Below are 22519 nucleotides of genomic sequence, written 5' to 3'. Positions count from 1 at the left end.
ACTTTCCAGTTCCCTTGGAAATGCCAAACCCCAGCTCCATGGAGAGAGCTGGCTCCAGCAGTGGCAGAAGGGCAGGGCTGAATGAAAACAGCTATTTTACATTTACAGTGAAAAGCTTTCATTCAGAAACTGCTAAATATGATCCATGCTTCAGAGACCAGCCCCTAAATAAACATTCCAGAGGCAGAAACTAAAATCCAATATTCAATGCTAGCACAACAAGAAGAAACCAGGTAAGCATGAACAGTACAGAACAAATATAAAGTATAATTATACTGATCAATTAGACAGTAAAAAACTCAAGCTGTAATTCAACATACGTGGAGTTTTTTTTAGGCAGAAATAATATATTGTAGATTTATGGGGTAGGAAGTAATAGCACTAAAGTTCACATCAAAAGGCCTGAGAAACAAGGATTTTCTCACAAACTGGACATGAGTGCCAGTATCCCAGGGAGGTGGAAGAACTGTCCATGTGTAGGCTGGCAGCAGCTCCCTCCACCCAACACATCCCTGAAGGAAAACATCAACTCTGATTTACAAGAGAGCAATGAAAATGATCAATGACTCAGAAAATTGGCTCCAAAAGAAAAATTGAAAAGCTGGAATCAGTTATTTGAGCAAAGGAAGGATTATGCAGCCATGGAAGCGGACACCTCAAATAGGAGCTTAACAAAGAAATGCTCAGTGCTGCAGAAAGGAAATTAGTGTATATATATATTTATATCTATGTATGATTCCTGTGCAGGAGGAATGACACAGGACTAACATCTCCATCCCTGTCCTGGCCTGGGATAATACTCTAAACAATTAACTGCTCACTCTTGCATGCAGGGATGGAAATGGGATTCCCTCCCAGCACGAGCTGCAGCAAAACCCAACAGTGCCTGTACACAGCCATGAAGAATCTCTCGTGTGCAGCAGCCCCATCCCCAGCAAGGCTCCTGGTGAAAGCTGTGGGCTCCAGCCTGGCACAGACACTTGGATTGCAGGCAGAGCTCTGGACAGGGATCCACAGCTGGAATTGCCTGGGAAGCTCCCTGGCTGCACAGACATCCTGTAGTGAGCAGGAATTTTCTGTTTGGCTTTTTCACTTTCTGACATCCAGGACCAGCACAGATTTAAACAGTCCCATAATGATTTTTCTGCTCAGGTTCCTATTCCTTTCCTAACAATTCCTACTATTTCATTTGGTTTTAAAGATCTTGCATTTTCTAAAGACCTGCATCTTCCAGTTTCAGTATTTGAGGGCCATGCCAAGCCCCAGGTCAGAGACCATGGCTGGGTTACAGGAACTGGCAGAGCTGCATTTCCCTGGGCAATCCACTGAACTCTAGTGTCATTTCACCACCTGGATGTTCCTGACATCACAAGGTGTTCCCAAAGTTCTTCACCAGCACCATTTGTTTCCACAACCCCAATGAACACAGGACACCCCAAAACCCCTTTTCCACACTCAGCAGTGCAGACTCAGCTCCACAGATAAAAACAACACCTCGTTCCCCCTCTAATTTCCTATTAAACAAATAATTAATTCCCTTTTTCCTGCAGGAGGGAATTCACTCTGACTCTCAGCACCAGTGTTTGAGGCTCTTAGTGAGTGACACTGGCAGAAAGGCCCTGGGGAAGGAAGGGCAACAACATCCTGCAGAATGTTCTCCACAGCAGAGTGTGGCTTTTCCACACAAAATACACATGGATGGATTCAATCAGCTACCAACACTGTATTTTAATTTTTTGTCATTTTAACAGGTCCAGATATCAGATTAACTCACCCACATTTTCCCAAATCTCCCCTGAAAGGCTTCTAAAACCCTCATGTCCAACACTGACCAAATCTCCTTAGTCTGATTTTTTTCAGTCTGCTGATTTAGGTGCTAGGTTACACAGCACTCTTGGGAACTCAGGATTTCACACTTCAGCTCCTCAAGAAATGTGGAGTGAAGACCATCTGGTCCCAATGATTCCTCACTGTTCACTTCAGGGGTTTGCTCTGAAATAGATTTTACTAACACTGCAAGTTCAGGTACAGCCTCTCTCCAGCTCCCTCTATTTGAAAAGATAAAATACAATTTAAGACAAAAGTCTCAAAATTTGCAGAGAACACAGACAGCAGGAATTCACTTTTCTGCTTGAGGCCATCTTCTCACCCCTTTCTCCTCACACTCCATCATGTGCTGACCCTGTGCTGTCCCTGGCAGATGTCCCAGCTCTGACAGGCTTGGAAAAAACTATCACAAGATCTGTATGTTATTAGCAAATGACTGAAAGTTTTGTATGAATTTACTTGCAAATAAACAGGAGAATAATAATTCCTTTCCCTTGTCCTTAGGAGCTCTCTGGGGAGGTTTGGAGCTGGGTTTTTTCTCTTTCCAGGGTAACTTTTCACTGGTGTTGGATGCTTACTGTGAACACAAACACCACGTGCTCAGTATTTGTTTAACCTCTTTGGCTGTGCCTTTGCTTTGTGTTTTTAGTAACTTTGCTCAAACTATTTTATTCTTAGCTAACTTCTACCACACAGATCTCCCTCTACAAAACTAAATGCTGATGGTGGTGATGGATGTCACCACCCAGGAACAGCCATCACTTCACAGCCCTCATACCCTGATAAATTCTGGGTTTGAGCCTGCACTCTCCGTGGTTTCCATGACAAGGCCATTAGCTCTGGTGTGGGGTTGGGAGCTTTGGTGTTTGGGCAGGGAGGGACCCTCAGTGCCACCACCATGGTGCTGAGCTCCATCAGAACAGGGCAGTGAGGGAAGCTGGGGTTGGAGAACCTCTGTGATGCCTTGGGAAGGCTGACCTAGAGCAGGGACTAGGCAGAGCTAAAGAATAAGCAGGGATTTATTAGAAGGCCTCAACAGAGCCACCTTGGGCAGCACAAGAGCCCAGCCAGGGCTGCACCCAAGATGAACCAAAATGGTCACAAAAAGGGACAGCTGGTCATGGCATATCTCACTTTTGTAAGTTCTGCTCCATTTGCATGTTGGAGTTCATTGTCCAGTTACAGCTCCAGTCAGTAAAGTCCCACCCTGATTGTTTTTCTCTCTTCATTCCACCATTGTTTGTGCCCTTGGGACTGAGATTTGGATCCTTTGTCCTTGATCCCCAGCTAGAGCAGGAATTGTTTTGTCTCCCTGCTCTGTGCAGAGAGCTCACCATCCCATAATACGAATCCCAGACCCACACAATAGAGCAGCACAGAATGTGAAAATAGAAAAGCCAAACCTGAGGCATCAATACAAACACTCACAAACCCCTCCTTTTCCTGTATGGCCATGGAAGGGCTGTTCCTGGGGGACAAGCACAGCTGGGCCCCCACAGAGGAACAGCAGAAGGAATTGCTGTGTGCCTCAGGGTGATGGACACCAGGTGGGTGCTGCCCTGACCCACAGCACCCCCAAGGATCAGGGCTGCAGGATGGAATCCCCACCCACCCTGAGCCCGGGGATAGATGTGCCACAGCTCCCTCAGCTATTCCCTGCAGGGATGGAACACTGACCTTTGTCAGAGATCACTGAAAAGCTGCTTCCATAACACCTCTCAGTGGTGTTCAGCAACAGGATTGCTAAATATGATCAGGAAGCATTGGGCATAAAAATGAAATCACAAGTTCCACCTCACTGTGAGGAAGAGCTGCTTTCCAGGAGGGTGTGGAGTCTCCCATGTTTGGGGGACATCCCAAACCCACCTGGATGACCCTGAATGGACTGCTTGGTCTCCACAGGTCCCTTCCAATCCCAACTGCTCTGCGAGTCTGCCTCAAGAGTATTTGGCCCCAGCAGTGAGTGTCTGTCCTGCACTAATATAAAACAGATAAACCAACACCTGGCTCAACTAAATAACAAAAGCAGGTCTGTGTCACTCTAAAAACAGGGGGAGAAAAACACAAAAGGATTACAAAACCATAAATCAAACAATAAACATGCCAAATAAAAACCACACTACAACAGTTATGTTTTGCCCACAACAGGGGAACACACAAGTGAAAACTCAAACCACCTGTACACTGAAGTGGTACAAGTTTACAGATTCTTGTTTGGCCTCAAAACCTTTTGCACTTGTCACCTCCCCTCCAGGGCTCCCAGTAAGACTCCTCCATGTCCAAAGACAAAGATTTATTTCCTTCATGTTCAGACTGAGCCCACCCTCTGTGGGAGGACATCTCCCAAATCTGCACAGGGGAGGCACGGGCTGGGATTAACCTGCTGCTCTAGGGGTGAACTCCCCAGTGAAGGAGGAACTCAGACAAAGAACAGATGACAAAAGATTTCTAGATGGAAATGAGTTCACCAGATGACATGGAAAAGCTTATCAAGTGTAATAAAGCAGAGCAAAGCTCACTCCATGCTTATCCGAGGGTATTGCTGATTATCATTCCAAGCGAGCCTTCCACACAACTTCTCGGGTGATTTTTAGAAGTAAAAACCTTAATCTGGGCATCAATAATGTAAAACTGTTACATTCATTATTTCTCTGTTTTACTAAGCTCTCCTTCCCCAGCCCTTCTAGGAGAAATCTCGCCTGTTTGACCCTGAATCTACTCCAAGTACCATGGAAACATCTGAATAACAAGAACGCTCATCAAAATTTAAACTTCTTACAGCACTGCCAAAGGCAATGAAATTTTTATTGAATTCCAGAGCCCTCATTTTCCACACAAAGCTGAGCTGGAGAAGAGGCCTCAGACAGCCCTGAGCACGACAAGAGCCTTTGGGGCCTTGTTTCCCATTTCCAGCTATTTCCAGCAAAACCCTCAATCCCAGTTCCCACCACGCTGCCTCTGGTGTCTGTTCAGATCCCTCCAAACAAATCCCCAGCAGGAATCCTCCATCCAGCCTGGGACTGTTTGGTGGGAGGATCTGCAGCTCTGCTGCAATCACTGTGAGCAATACAGTGTTCCTCCAGGATTTAGGGATGTTTATTGTGGATATATATGGTGGATATAGGGCTGAGTCCTCCCTCCACCCAGAATGACACCCAACACCACAGTAAGAAATGATTTATAACTGGAATTTGGAATATGGCACATTTCTCACTTTTATTTTCTTCCTTGAGTCTTTCAAAAACTCAAATCTTAAAAGTTTACAATTATTCCAATAATTTTGATATGTGAAGATGAAAAATAATAATAATAACAACAAGCTGGCCCTCCCTGGACGTGACAGTGCCCTGGAAGCCCAGGTGCCTCCCCCTCTGATGGCACTGGGTGGACATTTATGGAGCAAATCCCATATTTGAGAGGTGCCTGTGGCCCCTCAGCCCCTTCTCCAGGGCAGCCACAGCTCTGAAGGGACAGATTATGGGATGAATATTCTGAAAAATCAATGCTCAAGTGTCTCACACTGGGCACTAAAACAGCTGGATACATTTCCTCTTAATTTTTCTGTGTCCCAGTCAATTTTTTAAATGGATTCAATGCCACTTCATTTCAGCAGAGAGCAAAAATACATTCATTAGTGGTTATGAATGATTCAGGTGCCATGGAGCTGAATACCAAAACAGGAATAAATATGGATTTGAACCGAGCAGTATAAATAAATCATGGGACTATCTCCTGAATGAGGAAAAATAGCAAATATTGAATATTTTCTCAATAAAGTAGCACTGTGAAGTTTGTGCAGTGCACAAGGCAGTGAGATCCTGGGGAGAAACAGCAGGAGAACACACATTTAAGAATTTCCTAACTCCATCCCATAAGAAGGGGAAAGAGGACGTGACAAATTAAAGGCAGCAAGCCTTGACATGCCATATCTTTGAATATTTCCCAGTGCAGCCCTCACAGTGAGGGGGTTCATTTATGTGTTACAGACTGAGGAGCTCCAAAGGCCAGGAAGGACACACATTTTAAGATTATTTCAAATATTAAGCTGTTTGTTCACTGAATACAGATTGCCTCTGATCATTTGAGGAAAAGATAAACTGGGGCTGGGAACAGTAAAAATAATTTATGGGATCAACCAAGCCCCTCTCATGTTCACCAATAGCTGCTGCTGGATCCAGGCACATCCTGGCACTACAAAAAATAGCTTTTTCCTGATCAAGTTCAAAAGAAAATACAGAGTTACTGCTTTTCCATGTTTTTGTCTTGTAATGACACAAATTCTTCAGGCTGGCTTTCCGCATCAATTCTGATTCCTTTCCAGCTCAGTGAATGCAGGCCCATCTTCACATCAAAGTCCCTTCTAATTTACAAATCCCAAAAATAACCTTAATTACAACCCACTTCAATAACAGCTTCTGTGTAAGGAAGCAGCAAACAAGACTCTGCAGCCTGAAAAGAAACAACTCCAAGGGCTCAGTAAAGGCCCAGATAAACATGCCTGGCATAGTGGAGGAGTAAGGGTGGACTGGCTGAGCCTTTCCCATGAAAGTTGGGAAAAGAAAAACCAAATAAATTTACCAGGTTGGCACAAAATAAAGAAAAAAAAACGTGCTGTTCTTCTCAGAGCCATGGGATGAGGGGGATACAAGATGTTTACAGGGAGTGAGAGAGGAAAATGGAATAACAGAAAAGGAATCTATGGGGGATTGATAAATAATGGAGAAAGCACAGAGGAAACCCCAATCTGCCTGGAGAACAAGACATTACCCAGGGGAAATAAGAACTGTTCTCACCCTTCACTTAAATCCCCTCAGCCATCTGCCTCTGGACACTGGCACCACATGGGATCCTGCAGCAATCCCTTCTGGGACCAGAGCTGTCACCATCCAGCAGGAGCTCCTGGGGGCTCCACCAAGAGATTCTCATTTCCCTTTCACATTTTTTTATCTTCAAATACATAAAAACATCTTCTTGCTTGAGGTGGGTTTATCCTTTGCTCCAAGTCATAAAAACCCTTCTAACTAACATCCCCTTTGCCTCCTTGGTTAGCCAGTGAGACTGCCTCAGCAATTCTTTTCTTCTACATCAAAACTTGCTTCCATCTCTATTCCTTCTTCAGATTCTACATTCAAAATCTTTCTGCTAAACAGACATATCTGTGAGACTTTCTCATCAAACTTGCATCCTTCCCAACACAAATGGATTCTAACCACTGAGGTAAAGAAAGACACAAAATAAACTCGGAGCAATCTTTGTAAACTGTGCCGTTCACTGCACAAAAATCTTCTAATTAATCTCTCAGCTTTCCACAATTACTGAAGGTGGAATCTGGGGCTGTTGCTTCCCACACTGCACAGGTACAAATTTGCCTTTACAATCTCTTATGTTGAAAGCTGGCCCAGCACATGAGGGCAGTGAGAGCAGCAGGAATTCAGAGCAGGAATTCAGGAAAGCACAGACCCCAGTGATGCTTTTTTCTTAAATAAAATCCATTTATTTGGGTAATGGTAAAGAAATTGAGACAGGTATTATGGATCAGGTGCACACCTCAAATCCAAGGAAGCTTTTCATATTTAAAGTTTGTGGTATTCTAGAAAAGAATTTTTCCCTCAAAGAGAGAATGCAGAGCATTGACACATTTTAATTACAAATTAGTAACAGTTAACAGATTAGCAAGTTCTAAGTCTTCAGATTTCAAATTAGTAAATTCAAGTGATCACTTTAACAGAGGCAAAGGAGCCTCCTCATAAAAACACTGGTCAATAATTCTAAAATACTATTTAGAACTGTATTTTTGGCAAGGCGGTACAACAATGGACCCCTACAAAGGAAAGATGTTCTTCCAAATGACATTTTACCCATCTGAGCTGTTCCAGGCAAACCAAAGAATCCTTTAGGTTGGAAAAAACCCCCAAGATTGAGTCCCACCATTATCCCAGCACTGCCAGATCCATCTCTAAGCACAGCCTCAAGTGCCACATCCAGAACTCAAATATCCCCTTTAATCCCTAAGATTTCCCTGCACTTCAAAGAATTCTCTCTTTTCCTTGGAAAACAACAATCAACAATTACAATCCCATGTGAAACTAAGGAAGCCAAGTCCCAGTTTCCAACAGAACCAGCTGAACATTTGAACCCACAATCCTTCCCCCAAGTACTCCAAGTCCTGATGGAACATTACTGTGGTTGATGTGATGATGCAGAGCTCTGCTAACAGCACCAGCAGCCCATGGAAACCCTTTGGAGGCTCCATAAAAGCTTTTTTCATGTGCTCCAGCACCTGTTTACACCCAGGGGAATTTTACATGAGCTCCCAGGTTCATTGTGGAAACTTCTGTGTGTGTGCCTGGAGCCCAGCTGCAATGTGAGCAGCAGCAGGGAGATCAGCAGCTCTGCAATCAGCCCTCGAAGGGTTAATCACACTAAGCAGGGAGATCAGCAGCTCTGCAATCACTGCTCTAATGGTTAATCACACTAATGATCGTTTAAGCAAATTAGCAGAGCAAGAAGCATGCACTGTGCAGATGAGTGTGTGACTGGGAGCAAAAGCACAGCCAGTGCCAAGGACAGAGCCAAAGCTGCTCCAGCCCAGAAATCTGAGCTTGTGGAACTGAGCCTCCTCCCCAGCCCCACAAACCTCCAGTGGTTCTTTCCTTTCCATGCAAATTCCCAGAGACCAAAGCAAAGTTTCAGCCAATTATATTTTAAAGCACAATGATTTGAGTCTTATGGTTTCTTCTGAAGCCAAGAGAACATACCAGGGTGGTGGTAATGAACTCTTATTTTTCTGGAAGCACCTTCCTAAAATACAGTTTCTTCTCTATGTGGCATCTTAGGATGTGCTACAGGAAACAGGCAAAAGATAAACACTACAAATCAGAGCTGTGTTAGTGCTGACATTGTCAGTAAACAAAGTTATTAATTATACATGTACTGAGAAAGCTGAAAAAAAATTATTTGCCCAAAGGGGAAAGGAAAGGCAAAATTATATTTTAAAGATTCTCCAAAGCATGGCACACAGCTTATAGTAAATCATTAGAATTTAGTGAAATGTTTGTTCTGCAGCCCTGACTCACCTCTGAGCTGTGAGCTGCTATAAACTCACCTCAAAAGAGACTTTCAGTACAGAAAAGTGACATATTTGAAGTTCTACTTCAGCCTCTTTGGTTCCTCCCTGTGCACAAAGCCTGCCTGAGCTCCCTGGCCAGCAGCAGCTCCATCCCTGTCACTGAGCCACGGGTGGTGGGGAAGGGACCAGTTCCAACCCCTGAGAGCCCTGTCCAGCCTGGCCTTGGGCACTGCCAGGGATGCAGGGGCAGCCACAGCTGCTCTGGGCACCTGTGCCAGGGCCTGCCCACCCTCCCAGGGAACAATTCCTCACCCACCCAGTGGCACACACACCAATCCATGACTCTCCAGGGGCTGGGATCACCAGGGCAGGGTGTGATGCTTTGCACAAGCCCAGGCAGATGTTCTGCTGCTCTTCCCTCACTCACCTCATCTCCCTTTGTGCCTTCCTGCAGTTTGCAGCAGGAGCTGCTCCATGACCCTGGCTGGGCACTGAGGTGGCACTGACTGCCCTGTGCTTCCCAGGGTCCTTTATGAACATTATTCCATCAGGATAAACAAATAATAATTGGAGGTTGGAGCTCCAAAACACTACAGAGCTCACTGAGTTACAGAACACAAAGCAGAATTATTCCCAAAGCTGCCAAAATTGTTGCACCTCCTTCAAGTCCCATTCCACTCTGCCACATGGCTATGGAATAAATACATTGTGCTGCCCAAGGGAACTGCTCCTTGGGCTTGCTGCTCCAGCTCCTGACAGACAAGCAGCACTTTAATGGGAAGATTTTGCAACTTGCATGCAATGCAAAGAGAAATCCTGAGTAATCCTACATTCTGTGCATTAACCTGTCAGTAATGGGGGGTTCCAGGGGGCCTTTCAAGTGTTGTAACTCAGGATGAGCACGAACTCCCTTTTATTCAAATTGTGTTCACAGAACCAAGTGCTTTACTGAAGCTAAAAGCATCTGATGTGAGAGACACACAGCCTGGGGAGTGGTACTGCCAGAGCACAGGGTGCTCTGAGGTACCACAGTACAGCAATTTATATCCTCACCTGCAAAGTTATACTGAGACTACATTTCAGCTCCTAAGGATGTGAAAATAGAGATCACAGATGCAACCTTGGAGTCAGCACTTGAAAACAAACAAGACCAGCAGAGCTGCATGAATTTGGGACTGGTTAGAAAAATATTCAGTATAAAAAATAATGTTCTGCCCTTCATTAACCAGTAACCAGCCTGCTTTGAGCCTGGTTTCCTTCTGTGAGTGTCTTAGATCCTGCTCCCATTTCCCTCCAGGCTCGCCCCCAGCACTCCTCTGCAGAGAGCACCTTCAGGAGCACAAAACACTTTTCACCTCTCTGCAGAGAGTACCTTGAAGAGCACAAAACACCTTTATTGGGCAGCTCCCACCTGCCCCCAAGGCTTCCCATCTCCTCCAGAACACTGCCAGTGTTTCAGTTCCATAACCAAACCCCATTTACTCCAGGAACCCAAACTCCACCGTGGTTTTCCTTTAAATTATTCTCCTCACGAAGACAAACTAATTAACTGCAAGACTATGGAGGGAATCAGCCACCACAGATAAGAGCCCTCCTCCTTCCCACAAATTACTGGATTGTTTCATCTCTGCAACTTTGGGAGAAACTTCCCTGCCAAGGACTAGAGCTTGGATAATGAGACATCCAGTAATGGCAATAATCTGGCTCCCATTAGAGAAATCAATTATCTGCTGGATGAGAGTCAGCTTAACCATCATAAAAATTTAACTTGAAAGAAAGTATATGTTCACTTTATGGTATGGACTCCCTCTCAAGACTGATTGATGTGTGGTGTTCCTCAGCATTTCAACTTTAACATCACCCTCAGTTTTCATCACGAAATTTGGTGGTGTGAAAACAGTGCAAAAGTTTCTGCTGAAATGGAAAAAAAAAATTTAAATCCCATAAATTCAAAAATTAAACTTGGAGCTTGGTTCACCCAATTAAAATGGAAGGATGACCCTGATGAACAGAGAAAAGTACTCACCATTTAGGGCACAACTCCTATAAAAAGAGTCTCACTTGGAGGCAAAAGGCATTTTAATGAGCTGCTTAGTTCACACATTCACATTTCTTGGAAGTCTCTGGCATGTGCAACTTAAAAATTACTACTGAATCTTTCAGCTTTTAGCTTGCAATTGAAATTCTGTCATCTCCTTTTGATGGGGAGTAAAAGCAGTATTAAAACCCCTATAGCTTATCTCTAGTACATACATCTACTATTGTCCTTGAATCCTTAAAAGCATCCAAGAGCACCTGGGACCATGAGCCAAGCTGGGCTTACCTTTTCTACAGCATTGTATGAAAAACACACTGCAAAAAGAGTAAATCCTGGGCTGGGCAAAGCCTGCTCCAAACTAAAAAGCACATTTTTATTTTGGAGACCAAAAAAAACCCCATCCCTAAATATAAACCCTGGGCAAAACCCTGCATTTTGTAACTGCCTGTCTAGGCAAAAGCTTTCTGTTCTAAAAGCCATTTTGGGGGAAAAGGATTTCTGTCCCTAAAGCAGCAGCTGGTTCAAACCCCTGTTAATATGATCCTCATTTATTAGAAACTCTGCCTGAAAGAGAAAGCTGCCTTTACAATTCCCTCAGTTCAATATCAGTTTCGACATTGCAGATATTTAAGACACTGCTGCTTAATTTAGTAACATTTTCATGATCCCCAAGGATTCCTCAAGAACATTTACAAGGAAAACCATTTGTGTGAATTCTATGGGTTACTGATCATTTGGTTTTGTCTTTCTTAATGGGTTTTTTATAAATATATATATATATCTCATAAAGAGGATTTTTTTTAATTCCACATGTATCTCATCTCCCTGGCATGTGCAGTGCTGGATCTTACCTCCCAAATCCCTATACCATTCCACCATGGAAACACATCCCAAGGGATCTCATCCCTGTCCTTATTCACTCCTGCCCATTTGGGGGCTGTTCTGGAATTTTTTCAGCACCACAAAAATCCATTTGAAAGCTCTGCAGCGCCTCTGCAACACAAAGACAACTTTTCCAGATATAATCAGACTTGAAGCAATCTTTGTAAACTGCACCATAACTGCACAAAAATCTTTGTAAACTGTGTCATAACTGCACAAAAATCTTAAAATTAATCTCAGCTTTCCACAATTACTGAAGGTGGAATCTGGGGCTGTTGCTTCCCACACTGCACAGGTACAAATTTGCCTTTACAAATACAGGGAATTCCAGATGTTTCATGTACAAGAACCTCATGATTAAATGTTGTCAGATCTTTGGAAAAGAGACTTTGGAAGAGGAAGAGCCTCCCTTGCAGCAGGATTATCTGGGGGCTGCACACCCCATGGTGCTGGGGATGGTCCATACAGAGGGGATGAACATCCCAGGACCATCCCAGTCTCCTCCTGGCCACAGGGATCCACCCCACTGACCAAAGCACACCCAGAGCAGCTGCCCCTGGCCAGCCTGAGCCCAGGAAAGGCTGGAAATCCTCCCCAGCCCTGAGCTGCCAAGTGCCCCCTGCCTGGAAGGTGGCAGCAAGGCACAGATCATGGCCTGGCAGGGCTGCCCTGAGCTGCTCCTACAACACATTTCACATATTTCACATTTCCCTGCTCTCTGACACCCCCACAGAATGTTAAACATCTGCACTGCTACCAGAGAATGCTCCTTGAAATTCCAGCAAAGCTCACTGCTGACTTTTGGAAATGCAACTAGAGAAAACAAATGTTGGTGCTCCCATTGAGAACCATGGCAAGATCTCTTCCATGTGTCAAGGGCTGGACAAATGTTCCTCCTGGTCTTGGAAAAACATCAAGACAGACCAAAAAACCTGCAAATTTACAACAGTCCAGCTACAGAACAAGATTTAGACATTGAGCAGGAAAAGCAGAGGTTCTGCTGAGCCTGTGGGACACAAATCAGGTCACAGGGTTGAGCACAGGAGTGGAGCCTTTGCATGATGCAAAGAACATCTTGGGGAAATTCACCTTTGGTATCAAAAATGACAGCTCTGCTGAAGATGGGCTTCTCTGGTGTCCAGGCACAATCTGAACAAGTGATGGAGCCTGAAAATAACACTCCCCTGTCCTTCCTCTCCATGTCCCTGAATATCTGCTTATAGCTTTTCCACCAGCAAGCCTTGCCTTGAATACAAACGTGAGAGGCAAAAATTCCCAGTTAGATGAATTCACAAGTGAACTGCATTCACATCAAACTACACCAAGGAGCAACAGTGAGGACTTCCAGAAAGCTTTTTCAGACCATCAGTGAAGTGCAGTGGTAAAGACCCAAATTCCAGGGAGTTCAGCTCATCCACCATCCACACCAGACTCCTGGACTCTCTGCCCTTGTTTGCATCACTACAAAAAAAGGTCTCTAATTACTCATTACATCTTCAGGGCAAGAAATAACTCCTGAGAAGCCAAGGTGTTGTTTTTACTTCCAAGAGCTTCCTCAAGCAGCACATCCTGAGACCCCCAAAAAGGACAATATTTTGTCCCCCACGTGAGCCTTTCACAAGTTCAGGTTCATGCAGCATCTCCTGAATCTCTAATTGAGGAGCAGCCCATTATCAAATCCAGCCCTGAGCTTAATTAGAGAGGGAAATCGATGAAGATCATCTAGAAGGTATGAGAGAGGTCTGAGCAATTTTCAGTGATGGTTCAAATTTCTTCCCTGGAATTGTTTTCAATAATAATGAAAGCTTAATGCAAAAATAACAGTTAAGCAGATATATTACTCTGCTGCTGCAGGATTTAATGTGCTTTGCAAACAGCTACAATTTCTGGGGCAGGATGGCACCAGCTTTTATCAAAGCAGCTGCCCCAGAGAACCCTGGAAAACAAGCCCAGGGTTCTTCACATTCAGGCTCTCCCTTCTGCAGCTGTCCTGGTTCTGTTTGAAAGAGTCTTGACTTGTTTCATACATCCTGGCACATTCCCATTTTAGTTTAATAACAAGTCATATGTTAATAGATGCATAATCACAACTAGTTTTAAAGCCAAAATCTTCAATTAAAAATTTAAAATAATTACATGCCATGAGTAATCCAAGTACTAGAGACCCCAGCAAGAGCAAAGGCAACAGGGAAATCAAGGTGAGGCAATCCTGCCAACCCCCCAGAACTCAGAAATCACTGTTCTTGACACTGCAGGACCAACACTCAAAAACATCCTATTTTCTGCTGGAATGAGGCTTTGCCATTGCTCTAAACCTTGTCAGCTCCACTGAAAATATTTCCAGCACTTCCTTCTAAAGCACAAAGTGGACAATTCCATCAAAATATTTCTGCATTTGGTTTTTTCCACACAATTTGCTCTGGCAGCATGAACGAGGCCGTGATCAGCCAGTTGCCACATGCAATCTCTGATTTATCATTACAGATACCCCAAAAGAAGCTTCTCTTGTTTTATTTTTAAATTTAGTTACATTAACACAGTGAGACATGTCATGTGTAATACTTAAGATACACTATCAGACACTGAATGCTGTCCTAGGCAACTCAGAAGTTGTTTTTCTGCTGTTCCAAAAACTCACTGAAAGACAACAACAAGCAACAGCAAAGAGCAACTCTCACTCTTCTCCCACAAACACAGGGACTTATTTATTTTAGAGGCTTCAGACCTGGCATGTCAATTTTATAGGAGAATGTAAATGGAAATTTTTGTTGGTTTATGATTTTTCTGGTTCATTATTAACTGCAGTAAATATTTCAGCAGGGAGAGAAAGCCCCCCCAAGCTGCTGGTCCCACCCCAGCACCAAGGCAGGCCACAGGAAGGCCCTGAGTGACCTCACTCAGCCCCAGCCCCTGCACAAACCCCCAGGGTGCTGGGCACTGCCATAAATTTGAAATATTGCCCAGATGAAGGCTGAACCTGTGACCTTCCCAGTATTTAACTGCCACTCTGGCTCTCCCAGGCTGAGCACATGAAATACAGCAATAACTCCCTGTTTGCCCAGCTCTGCTGTCATCACTTCCCAGCCTTATCTGAGGGAAATGCTGCAGATTCTTTCATGCCTGGGGAGAGCAAAACAAATTTTTCCAGTGCTCTCAATTCATTACAGGTGTTGTAAATAAGCTGGTAGCAGCACCCACAGTGAGGGGAGAGCACTGCCACTACAGCCAAGAGAGAGGTGGCTTTTCAGGCTCCAAATTCTTGCCTCCACCATGGGAAGTGTCCTGCCCTGGATTGTGGTGACCTGTTGGATTAAGCCCTTTTCTGACCCAGAGATGGGGCAGCTGAGAGGTGTTTGAAAAACTTTTATTCCATTTTCAGTCTCATGAGAAGGGTGAGACAATACAGATGTTATAATTCACACCATCACAATCAGAAACCAACTATTTCCTAATTACATTATGAGCATTTCTTGGCCTATCAGCTTTTGTGACACCATGCTGGAAATGCCTAAAAGCCATTAATCTAAAATGCATCTTTCATGGTTCTATTTCTCCAAAGTATCTGGTTTTACCTGCAAGGCCATCCTTTGAAAATTGTTTCTAGTTCCATTTCTCTCTCAGCAATGTCTGTCCTATTCCATGGCATTTCTCAGTCAGCATTTCTTATCTCAAGGTTTGCATACAGATATGTGAGCCTTCTGTCAGGCCGTGAGAATTTTCTAGAAATTCATTTACCTCAGTGACCCCTGCTTTTGCACCCCAGGAAAACTGAGGAGGTCCCTTTTGCCCATTCTGTGACACTCTGGGCACAGAGGTGCCCACGTTTTGTCCATTCAGCGTTTGGCCCTACCCCAATGTGGGCAGGATTCAGCAATGTCCAGCTTTAGGGGCTGGGATTGTCTCAGCCACAGCTTTCCTGGGACATTCCCTGTTCTCTCCTACAGGAAATCACTTCTCAGATGCACCAGGCAAGGGCTCAGTGTGTGACCAGTGGGTCCATGACATCTCCAGTTTGCAGGTACACAGAATCACTGAATGGTTGGGGTTGGGAGGCACCTGACAGGTCACCACATCCACCCCCTGCCATGGCAGGGCCACCTTCCACCAGCCCAGGTTGTGCCAAGCCCTGTCCAACTTGGCCTTGAACACCTCCAGGAACAGGGCAGCCAAAATTCCCCTCCAAAGGTAAGGAAATGTCTTGACTCTCCCTTATCAATGCATATAAAGAGACTGAGGACAGAAACTTGTGTAGAATCCTTCTGGACTCTTCAGTACCTTTCTAGTCAAGTTAAAGGCCATTTTCCTGATTCAGTCCTTCTGGGATGTATGTAGGGAAATAATCCCAATCATTTTTAAACCCAGCAGCAGAGCAATAGAAAGCTCCTCTAGCACCTCATATTTATAACAGAGGGGTTCAGCTATTCTCAGGCATGTGAAACTGGTGACATCCTTAATTGTCACCAGAAGGATCTGAGTAAGTGCACTGAAGGCACCACTTCTCCCAATTGAAAATGGTGCCAGAAGTAACAGAAAACACCCCAGGAACTCCCAGGACTGCTGGCTGTACAGTCCCATATAGGCTGGAATAAGCTTTGCCCAAGCACTCCCTCATACCCTACACAAATCCAGGGTAAAACTCATTTATTTTCCTGCCAGTGGAGCACAGCCCCAGTGTGACACATCTTGAGGGCACCCTCCCCCAGGGATGGTCAGGAATTTCATCCCCACTGCCATGGCAGGAGAATTCCAGTGGCCAGCACCATACCAGAGACATCTATTTGCTTGTAGGGTTTTGTAACCTTGTCACAGGACCCAGAAAAGCTGCTCAGGGAGCAAAGGGACCTTTAAGAGCATTCCTGAGTCCATGCAAAGTCAAACTCACAAGTGGATAAAGCAGGTTGTTTCTTGTTATCTCATTGCAGGGGTTCCTGGTTCTCATGGGCAGCTCCTCAGAGCTCTGACTCTTTCTTCTTCACAAAGCAGCAACTGACCCCAGTTCCCTCCTCACCCAGCCACCCCACTCTGTATAGCACTCTGCTTCTCACTGCTTGCACCTGTGGCCTGTTAAAGTCAGGCCTGCTCCTGATCTTTGATAATTGGCCCAGTTGCAACTCCTTAGGGGTGAGATTACTTTCTACACTATCTTTATTTTCTTCTATTCTATTCCCCCTTCAGTTTCTGCCTGCACATTTCAGTCAGCCCCCACCTGGCACTGCCAGCAAAGCTCAGTCAAGAGGCAGCCCCAGGAACACCTCTCCAGCTCCACTGCCCTAACACTGCCAAGCAATGGCATCACCCCCTTGGCACACAATTCCATGTCTAAACTGCCATGAGGAAATGTTATTAGAGGGAAAATGATTGGCTGCCTGAGCACAACCCCAGTACAGAGTGAAACCTCTTACAGAAAACAAGGGCTTCAAGGAGAGCTGAAGAAAAATACAGCACCCAAAATTCTTTGTCTGAAATACTGCCAGACTCATTTCCAAGAATGGCAGGAAGAACTTAAATTAAGCAAAATCATGCTGTTATTAGGTGGGGAAAGATGACAATTTCTTGGTCTAGAAGGAAATGATCCAGGGATCAGGTAACAGTTATTCAAGCTATTCAACCCTGCACCAAAGTACAGTAATGCAGAAATACAATTACTCCCTACAGTGACCTCTCAAAGAAAGTAAAATTAAGATTAGAACTAAGAAGTAAAATCAGAAATGTCATATGTGAAATGCACTCTGTAGAATCTTTCATATATTTTAATACTCAAGCATAAAGGATTTTCTTTCCAGTGCCAGGTGTGTAACAAAACATCAGCATGGAAGGCCTGGCAGAACATCCTAAATCTTCACAACCAAATGAAGAAATCCTTGACAATGGTTCAGATAAGGAGCAAAAGAGCTGTCTCAGTTCACTGTCATGCCAGATGACCCAGCTGGAAGTGCTGCACTAAGGCTCCTCTCAGCTTTATCCACAACCTGCTTAATTGCATCATATCATTAATGTTATTAATTGCTGTCACTGCCCATAAAACACAAAGCCAATTCTGTAAAACAGAGAGGCTGGAAGTGAATTAAACACAGCACACATGAGCTGTTTGAAGCCACAGTAAAGTGTTCTGAAGCCTCAAGCTTGGAGGTATCTCCCAAGCCAGAGCACCAAATCTTTATTCTTTTGGCCAAAGATACAAGATAAGGAAAATGCGAGTTTTTTATTTGTGACCAGACAGAGTCTGAGTGCTTCCTCTGGGTCAGAAAACCCTTCCTTCTGTTTACAGAAAACCCTTCATTTATGGATGTTCAGTGAATAAATTTCTCCCCCAGAATTACTTTTTAGATCAACTTTGTAGCACCACAGTCCACACTAAACCCAGTCAGGGAAGCTCTTCTAAGGACCCTGCACATGCCATGAAACTCCAGAGAAAGAACTGGAAACCCCCACTAGGGTCCAATCAATAAAAAAGAGATTTCCTCATGGAGTGTAAGAAAGGCAGGGAAGGCAAGCTTTTACCTGAATTCTTTCCCACTCCTTACCAAGTCTATTTTCTTTGCTTACCCAATCTGCTTTATTTACCTTTTTATGTATAGTAAGATGCTTTTTAAACCTACATTATCAATATTTCAGTACTTTTTCTAGTAAAAATAGCTTGCAAGAGTAAGCAAAACAGTTACACACACAATAAAGCAGCATATTACCAAATATCTCTGCTTTTACCTTCTCTCTAGCTCAATGAAAACAACAATGTATTTAAGGATTATGAAAAATGCATTAGAGATGTCCTTTCCAAAGACAACCAGGTTGCAGTACCACAGGTTGACTTTCAGATGGGATCAGCCACTCTGTGGCCTTGGCCCTCCTTCAGCTCCATGACATCAACCACATTTGATAGATAGAGCAGCTTTTAAGCACCCTCAGGCTGCATTACAGAAGCACATTGCTCATTTGGCTATTTAGGAAAGCATAAGCAGTTTGGAAATAAATCAGAGTAACAATATTTATAACAGGACTGGAGGGGCTCGGTTTTTAGCAGGGCACAGAACTGATCACAGAATAAACTTAGATAAACTTAGATATTTAGGTATTTGGGTATCTGGAGAAGTGTTGTGTGTGCAAATGAAGCCTCTGACCCACCTTGCACTGCCAGCTCTGCCTGTGCCTCCAGGGTGTCGTTGCCGCTCTCAGCGATGCAGGTGAAGGTCCCGGCGTCGGCCTCGGTCACATCCTGGATCTCCAGCACCCCCCCTGGCAGCAGCTGGAACCGCCCCGACCTGCAACAGGGACACACAGGGACACTCAGGGTCACTGCAGGGACATGGCCTTACACCAGCACACACAGGGTCACTGCAGGGACATGGCCTTACCCCTGCACACACAGGGTCACTTGCAGGGACATGGCCTTACACCTGCACACACAGGGACACTGCAGGGACATGACCTTACACCTACACACACAGGGACACACAGGGTCACTGCCTCAGAGCTGCACACACAGGGACAGGGTCATTCAAGGGATATTGTAGGGACACGGCCTCAGACCTGCACATACAGGGACACACAGGGTAACTCCAGGGACATTGCAGGGACATTCTGTGGGTCACTCCATGGACATGGCCTTACACCTGCACACACAGGGACAGGGTCACTCAAGGGACATTCCATGAGTCACCCCATGGGTCACTCCATGGACATGGCCTTAGACTGCAACACAGGGACACGAAGGGTCACTCCAGGGACATTGCAGGGACACAGCCTCAGATCTGCACACACAGGTACACACAGGGTCATTCCATGGGTCACTCCAGGGACATGGCCTCACACCTGCACGCACAGGGACAGGGACATTCCATGGGTCACTCCATGGACAAGGTCTCAGACCTGCACACACAGACACAGGGACATCCCATGGACATGTCCCAGATCTCCAGGATAACCCTTGCCAGCAGCTGGAAGCACCCAGACCTGCACACACAGTGACCCTACCATTGCATGGGCATGGCCTCAGCCATACCCTGGGTCATTCCAGGGACATGGTCTTACACCTGCACACACAGGGACAGGGTCATTCTATGGGTCATTCCGGGGACATTCCGTGGGTTATTCCAGGGACATGGCCTTGGCCACAGCCCGGGTCCCTGGGATACCCTGGCTGGACCTGCACACACAGGGACAGGGTCATTCCATGGGTCATTGCATGGACATGGCCTTGGCCACAGCCCAGGTCCCTGAGATACCCTGGCTGGACCTGCACACACAGGGACAGGGTCATTCCATGGACACCACCCCGGTGTGGGACACACAGGAGTTATAATTACACCACACTGAAAATTAAGTTCAACCCTATCAATTCCACAAGAGCAGCTCATCTTTTTGCACTTGCAGCTTCACTTGTTTTTAATTAAATGTGATCCAAGGTATTTAGTCAAGAGCAGCCAGAACTGAAGAAAAATGAGGTATTGTAATCACATAATTAAGAAAAAGGCATTTTGCAGACCCAGCTGGAATGACTGACTGCTTGGAAAGCTGAGGGAAGTACAACAGGAGAGACTGTGCCTTTACAACACAAGGACAGCAGTGCACATTATACAATGTACAGGAACTGAATTTCTGTGAGAAGGTAAGCCATCCCTAAGAGATGAAATACTTCAGAATAAGATACAGGTTATAAGAAATTCAAAATACAGATTCATCAGGTGACAAAGAGTCTGTACAGAACCTCCCCCTCTGACCTGCAAAGGGCAGGGAAGGGTTTCTAATCCAGTCCTTACAAGGTGTCTGCTTTTGCTAAATGGGCAGATAAAGGTGGCACTTCATGCTCAGGGCACCACCCCCAGCCTCCAGCCACATCCTCCACCCCTGCAGCCATCACTGACCCTCATCTGATACAAATTTGTACATGATTTTTCCAAGTTCCTTCAACACTCCAAGTTCCCACATGAAATACCAAATAAACTTTCCAATAAAATGCCAAGAACCCCAAGCCAGGACAAGCTGTGCCTGGATGCTGACCCAGAGCCATTCTTATTTGCAGCTGGAAAAGGAAGACTCTGGGGAAAGGGAAGGGAATCTGGTGGCTTCCTGCCTGGCACTCTCAAGGGCAGAAAAGGACTGAATTATGTCAATAAATGAACATTACAACAATTGCCTTTCTTGGTCTCTATTTGGAATGAATGGCCAGTGGACAAAAATCAACCTCAGTGCTTTCTCCATTTGAAATTTTCCTAGAACTACTTCAGTAGGACCAATCCTGACCTTCCTGGACAGGTAAATTGTTGGGACACAGAGTTTTGCCTCACCTCACTATTATTTATCAGATAAATACTGATTTATGATCCTACTGTAACTGCTGATCAAATCATTTAAAAGCAGAGCAAAGAAAACCATAAGTGGCATTCAGTGCTAAAAGCAACCTAAGAGATGTCCCTGTCCAGGTGCTGTGTAAGGAAAGCCACTCTGTTCCCATGAGAAACACCAGGTCTACAGAAAGGCTGCCTTGGAAGGAGTGCAAGGAATTTGAGTGAAGATATGAGTTTGAAAAATCATATTAAGAGCTTCCCAAATGCTGGGAAAAACGTCCCAGCTTGCGTGGGAATGGCACATCAGACAGGCTCCAAAACCAGGCCTAAAGAACAAAACCAGAGTAAGACAAGCCTGGACCTTGACACATCCATCCATGAAATGTTCAACCTTCTTTTATTATGTAAAACAGCAGCTTTGGCTTTTTGTTCTTGCAGCAGAGAATATGCTGAGGGCTGGGATGAAAGCAGGGAGCTGGATCTGCCAGGACAGCAGGACATGGAGCAGGGAAGGAGCTGTGCCCCAAGAACTGCCACTGTCACATCTGAGGGAATGATCAAAGGCCGTCAGCATGACTGTGGCATTCTGAGGACATTGATGCCTTTTCCAGGAGATCCTTTGTTACCCTCTGAAAGCAACACGTGCCTTAGTGTGCTCCTTTCCCACTGCCAGCCTCTGGAAAAGTTACTGACAGCAGTTAAGGTGTCACTAAAACTATTAAAAACTACTCCTCCTTGTCCTAGGGGATCTCACAAACCATTTGCAGCATCAGAATATTTGTGGGAATTCAGCCACCTCAACATGTGCCATGTTTTTATTCCCTTTGATTATTTTCCTCCAGAAAGCGCAGAGTAGAGTTCATATTCCCAATAGGTGATTTAGTGGAAGTTTAATGGAAGAAAACAATCTGCCAGACTCCTTGGTGATTCCAAGGAAATTCTGGACTTAAAGCCAAGCTGCTTTTATAAAAAAGCAAAACATCCTAATTTTGTAAGGACAATGAAGCACTTTCACAAAAGAGTGAGGCAATCGGATTTCAGACACTGGAGACAAAGAATCAGCTTAATAGAAAAGTGATAACATAATTTCAAGTGTCATTAAAAGCAACAAAGATTGATCACTCAGATGTCAGGGAAGAGGAAAATCAAATTCCAGCCTTTTATATGCATTCCATCCAGGCCTCACTTGCACCCCATAACATACAATTACTGAGCTACTCTGGATGCCTCACTCACAGGCTCTTTGTGTTTCATTATCACAAAATATAGTGAGCCTTTATTAATTTACTGTAGTCAAACTGTCAGTTATACCCTGAGGTTGGGGCTTTTCTTCCCTCTTTTAAATTACTATTCCCCAAACATCTTATAATCTATTTGCTGTCTCAGTAAGTACAGCAGATAAAATTAGACAGTAAATTA

The 22519-nt window shown here is 44.7% G+C and overlaps 1 protein-coding gene across 10 annotated transcripts in view; it reads right to left on the bottom strand.

Moving 5' to 3' along the window:
* Window positions 1–22519, bottom strand: part of NEO1 (neogenin 1) — a 178600-nt gene that overhangs the window by 75211 nt on the left and 80870 nt on the right. For all 10 annotated transcript variants that reach the window (XM_063169391.1, XM_063169393.1, XM_063169392.1 and 7 more), the window contains exon 5: window positions 18939–19075. In XM_063169391.1, the coding sequence (XP_063025461.1) occupies window positions 18939–19075 (137 nt within the window). The remainder of the gene's footprint in view (window positions 1–18938; window positions 19076–22519) is intronic.

Source organism: Melospiza melodia, chromosome 15, assembly GCF_035770615.1.
Source record: "Melospiza melodia melodia isolate bMelMel2 chromosome 15, bMelMel2.pri, whole genome shotgun sequence".
Lineage (NCBI taxonomy): Eukaryota > Metazoa > Chordata > Aves > Passeriformes > Passerellidae > Melospiza > Melospiza melodia.
Note: the sequence above shows the minus strand (reverse complement) of the source record. Positions and strands in the feature narration are given on the sequence as shown.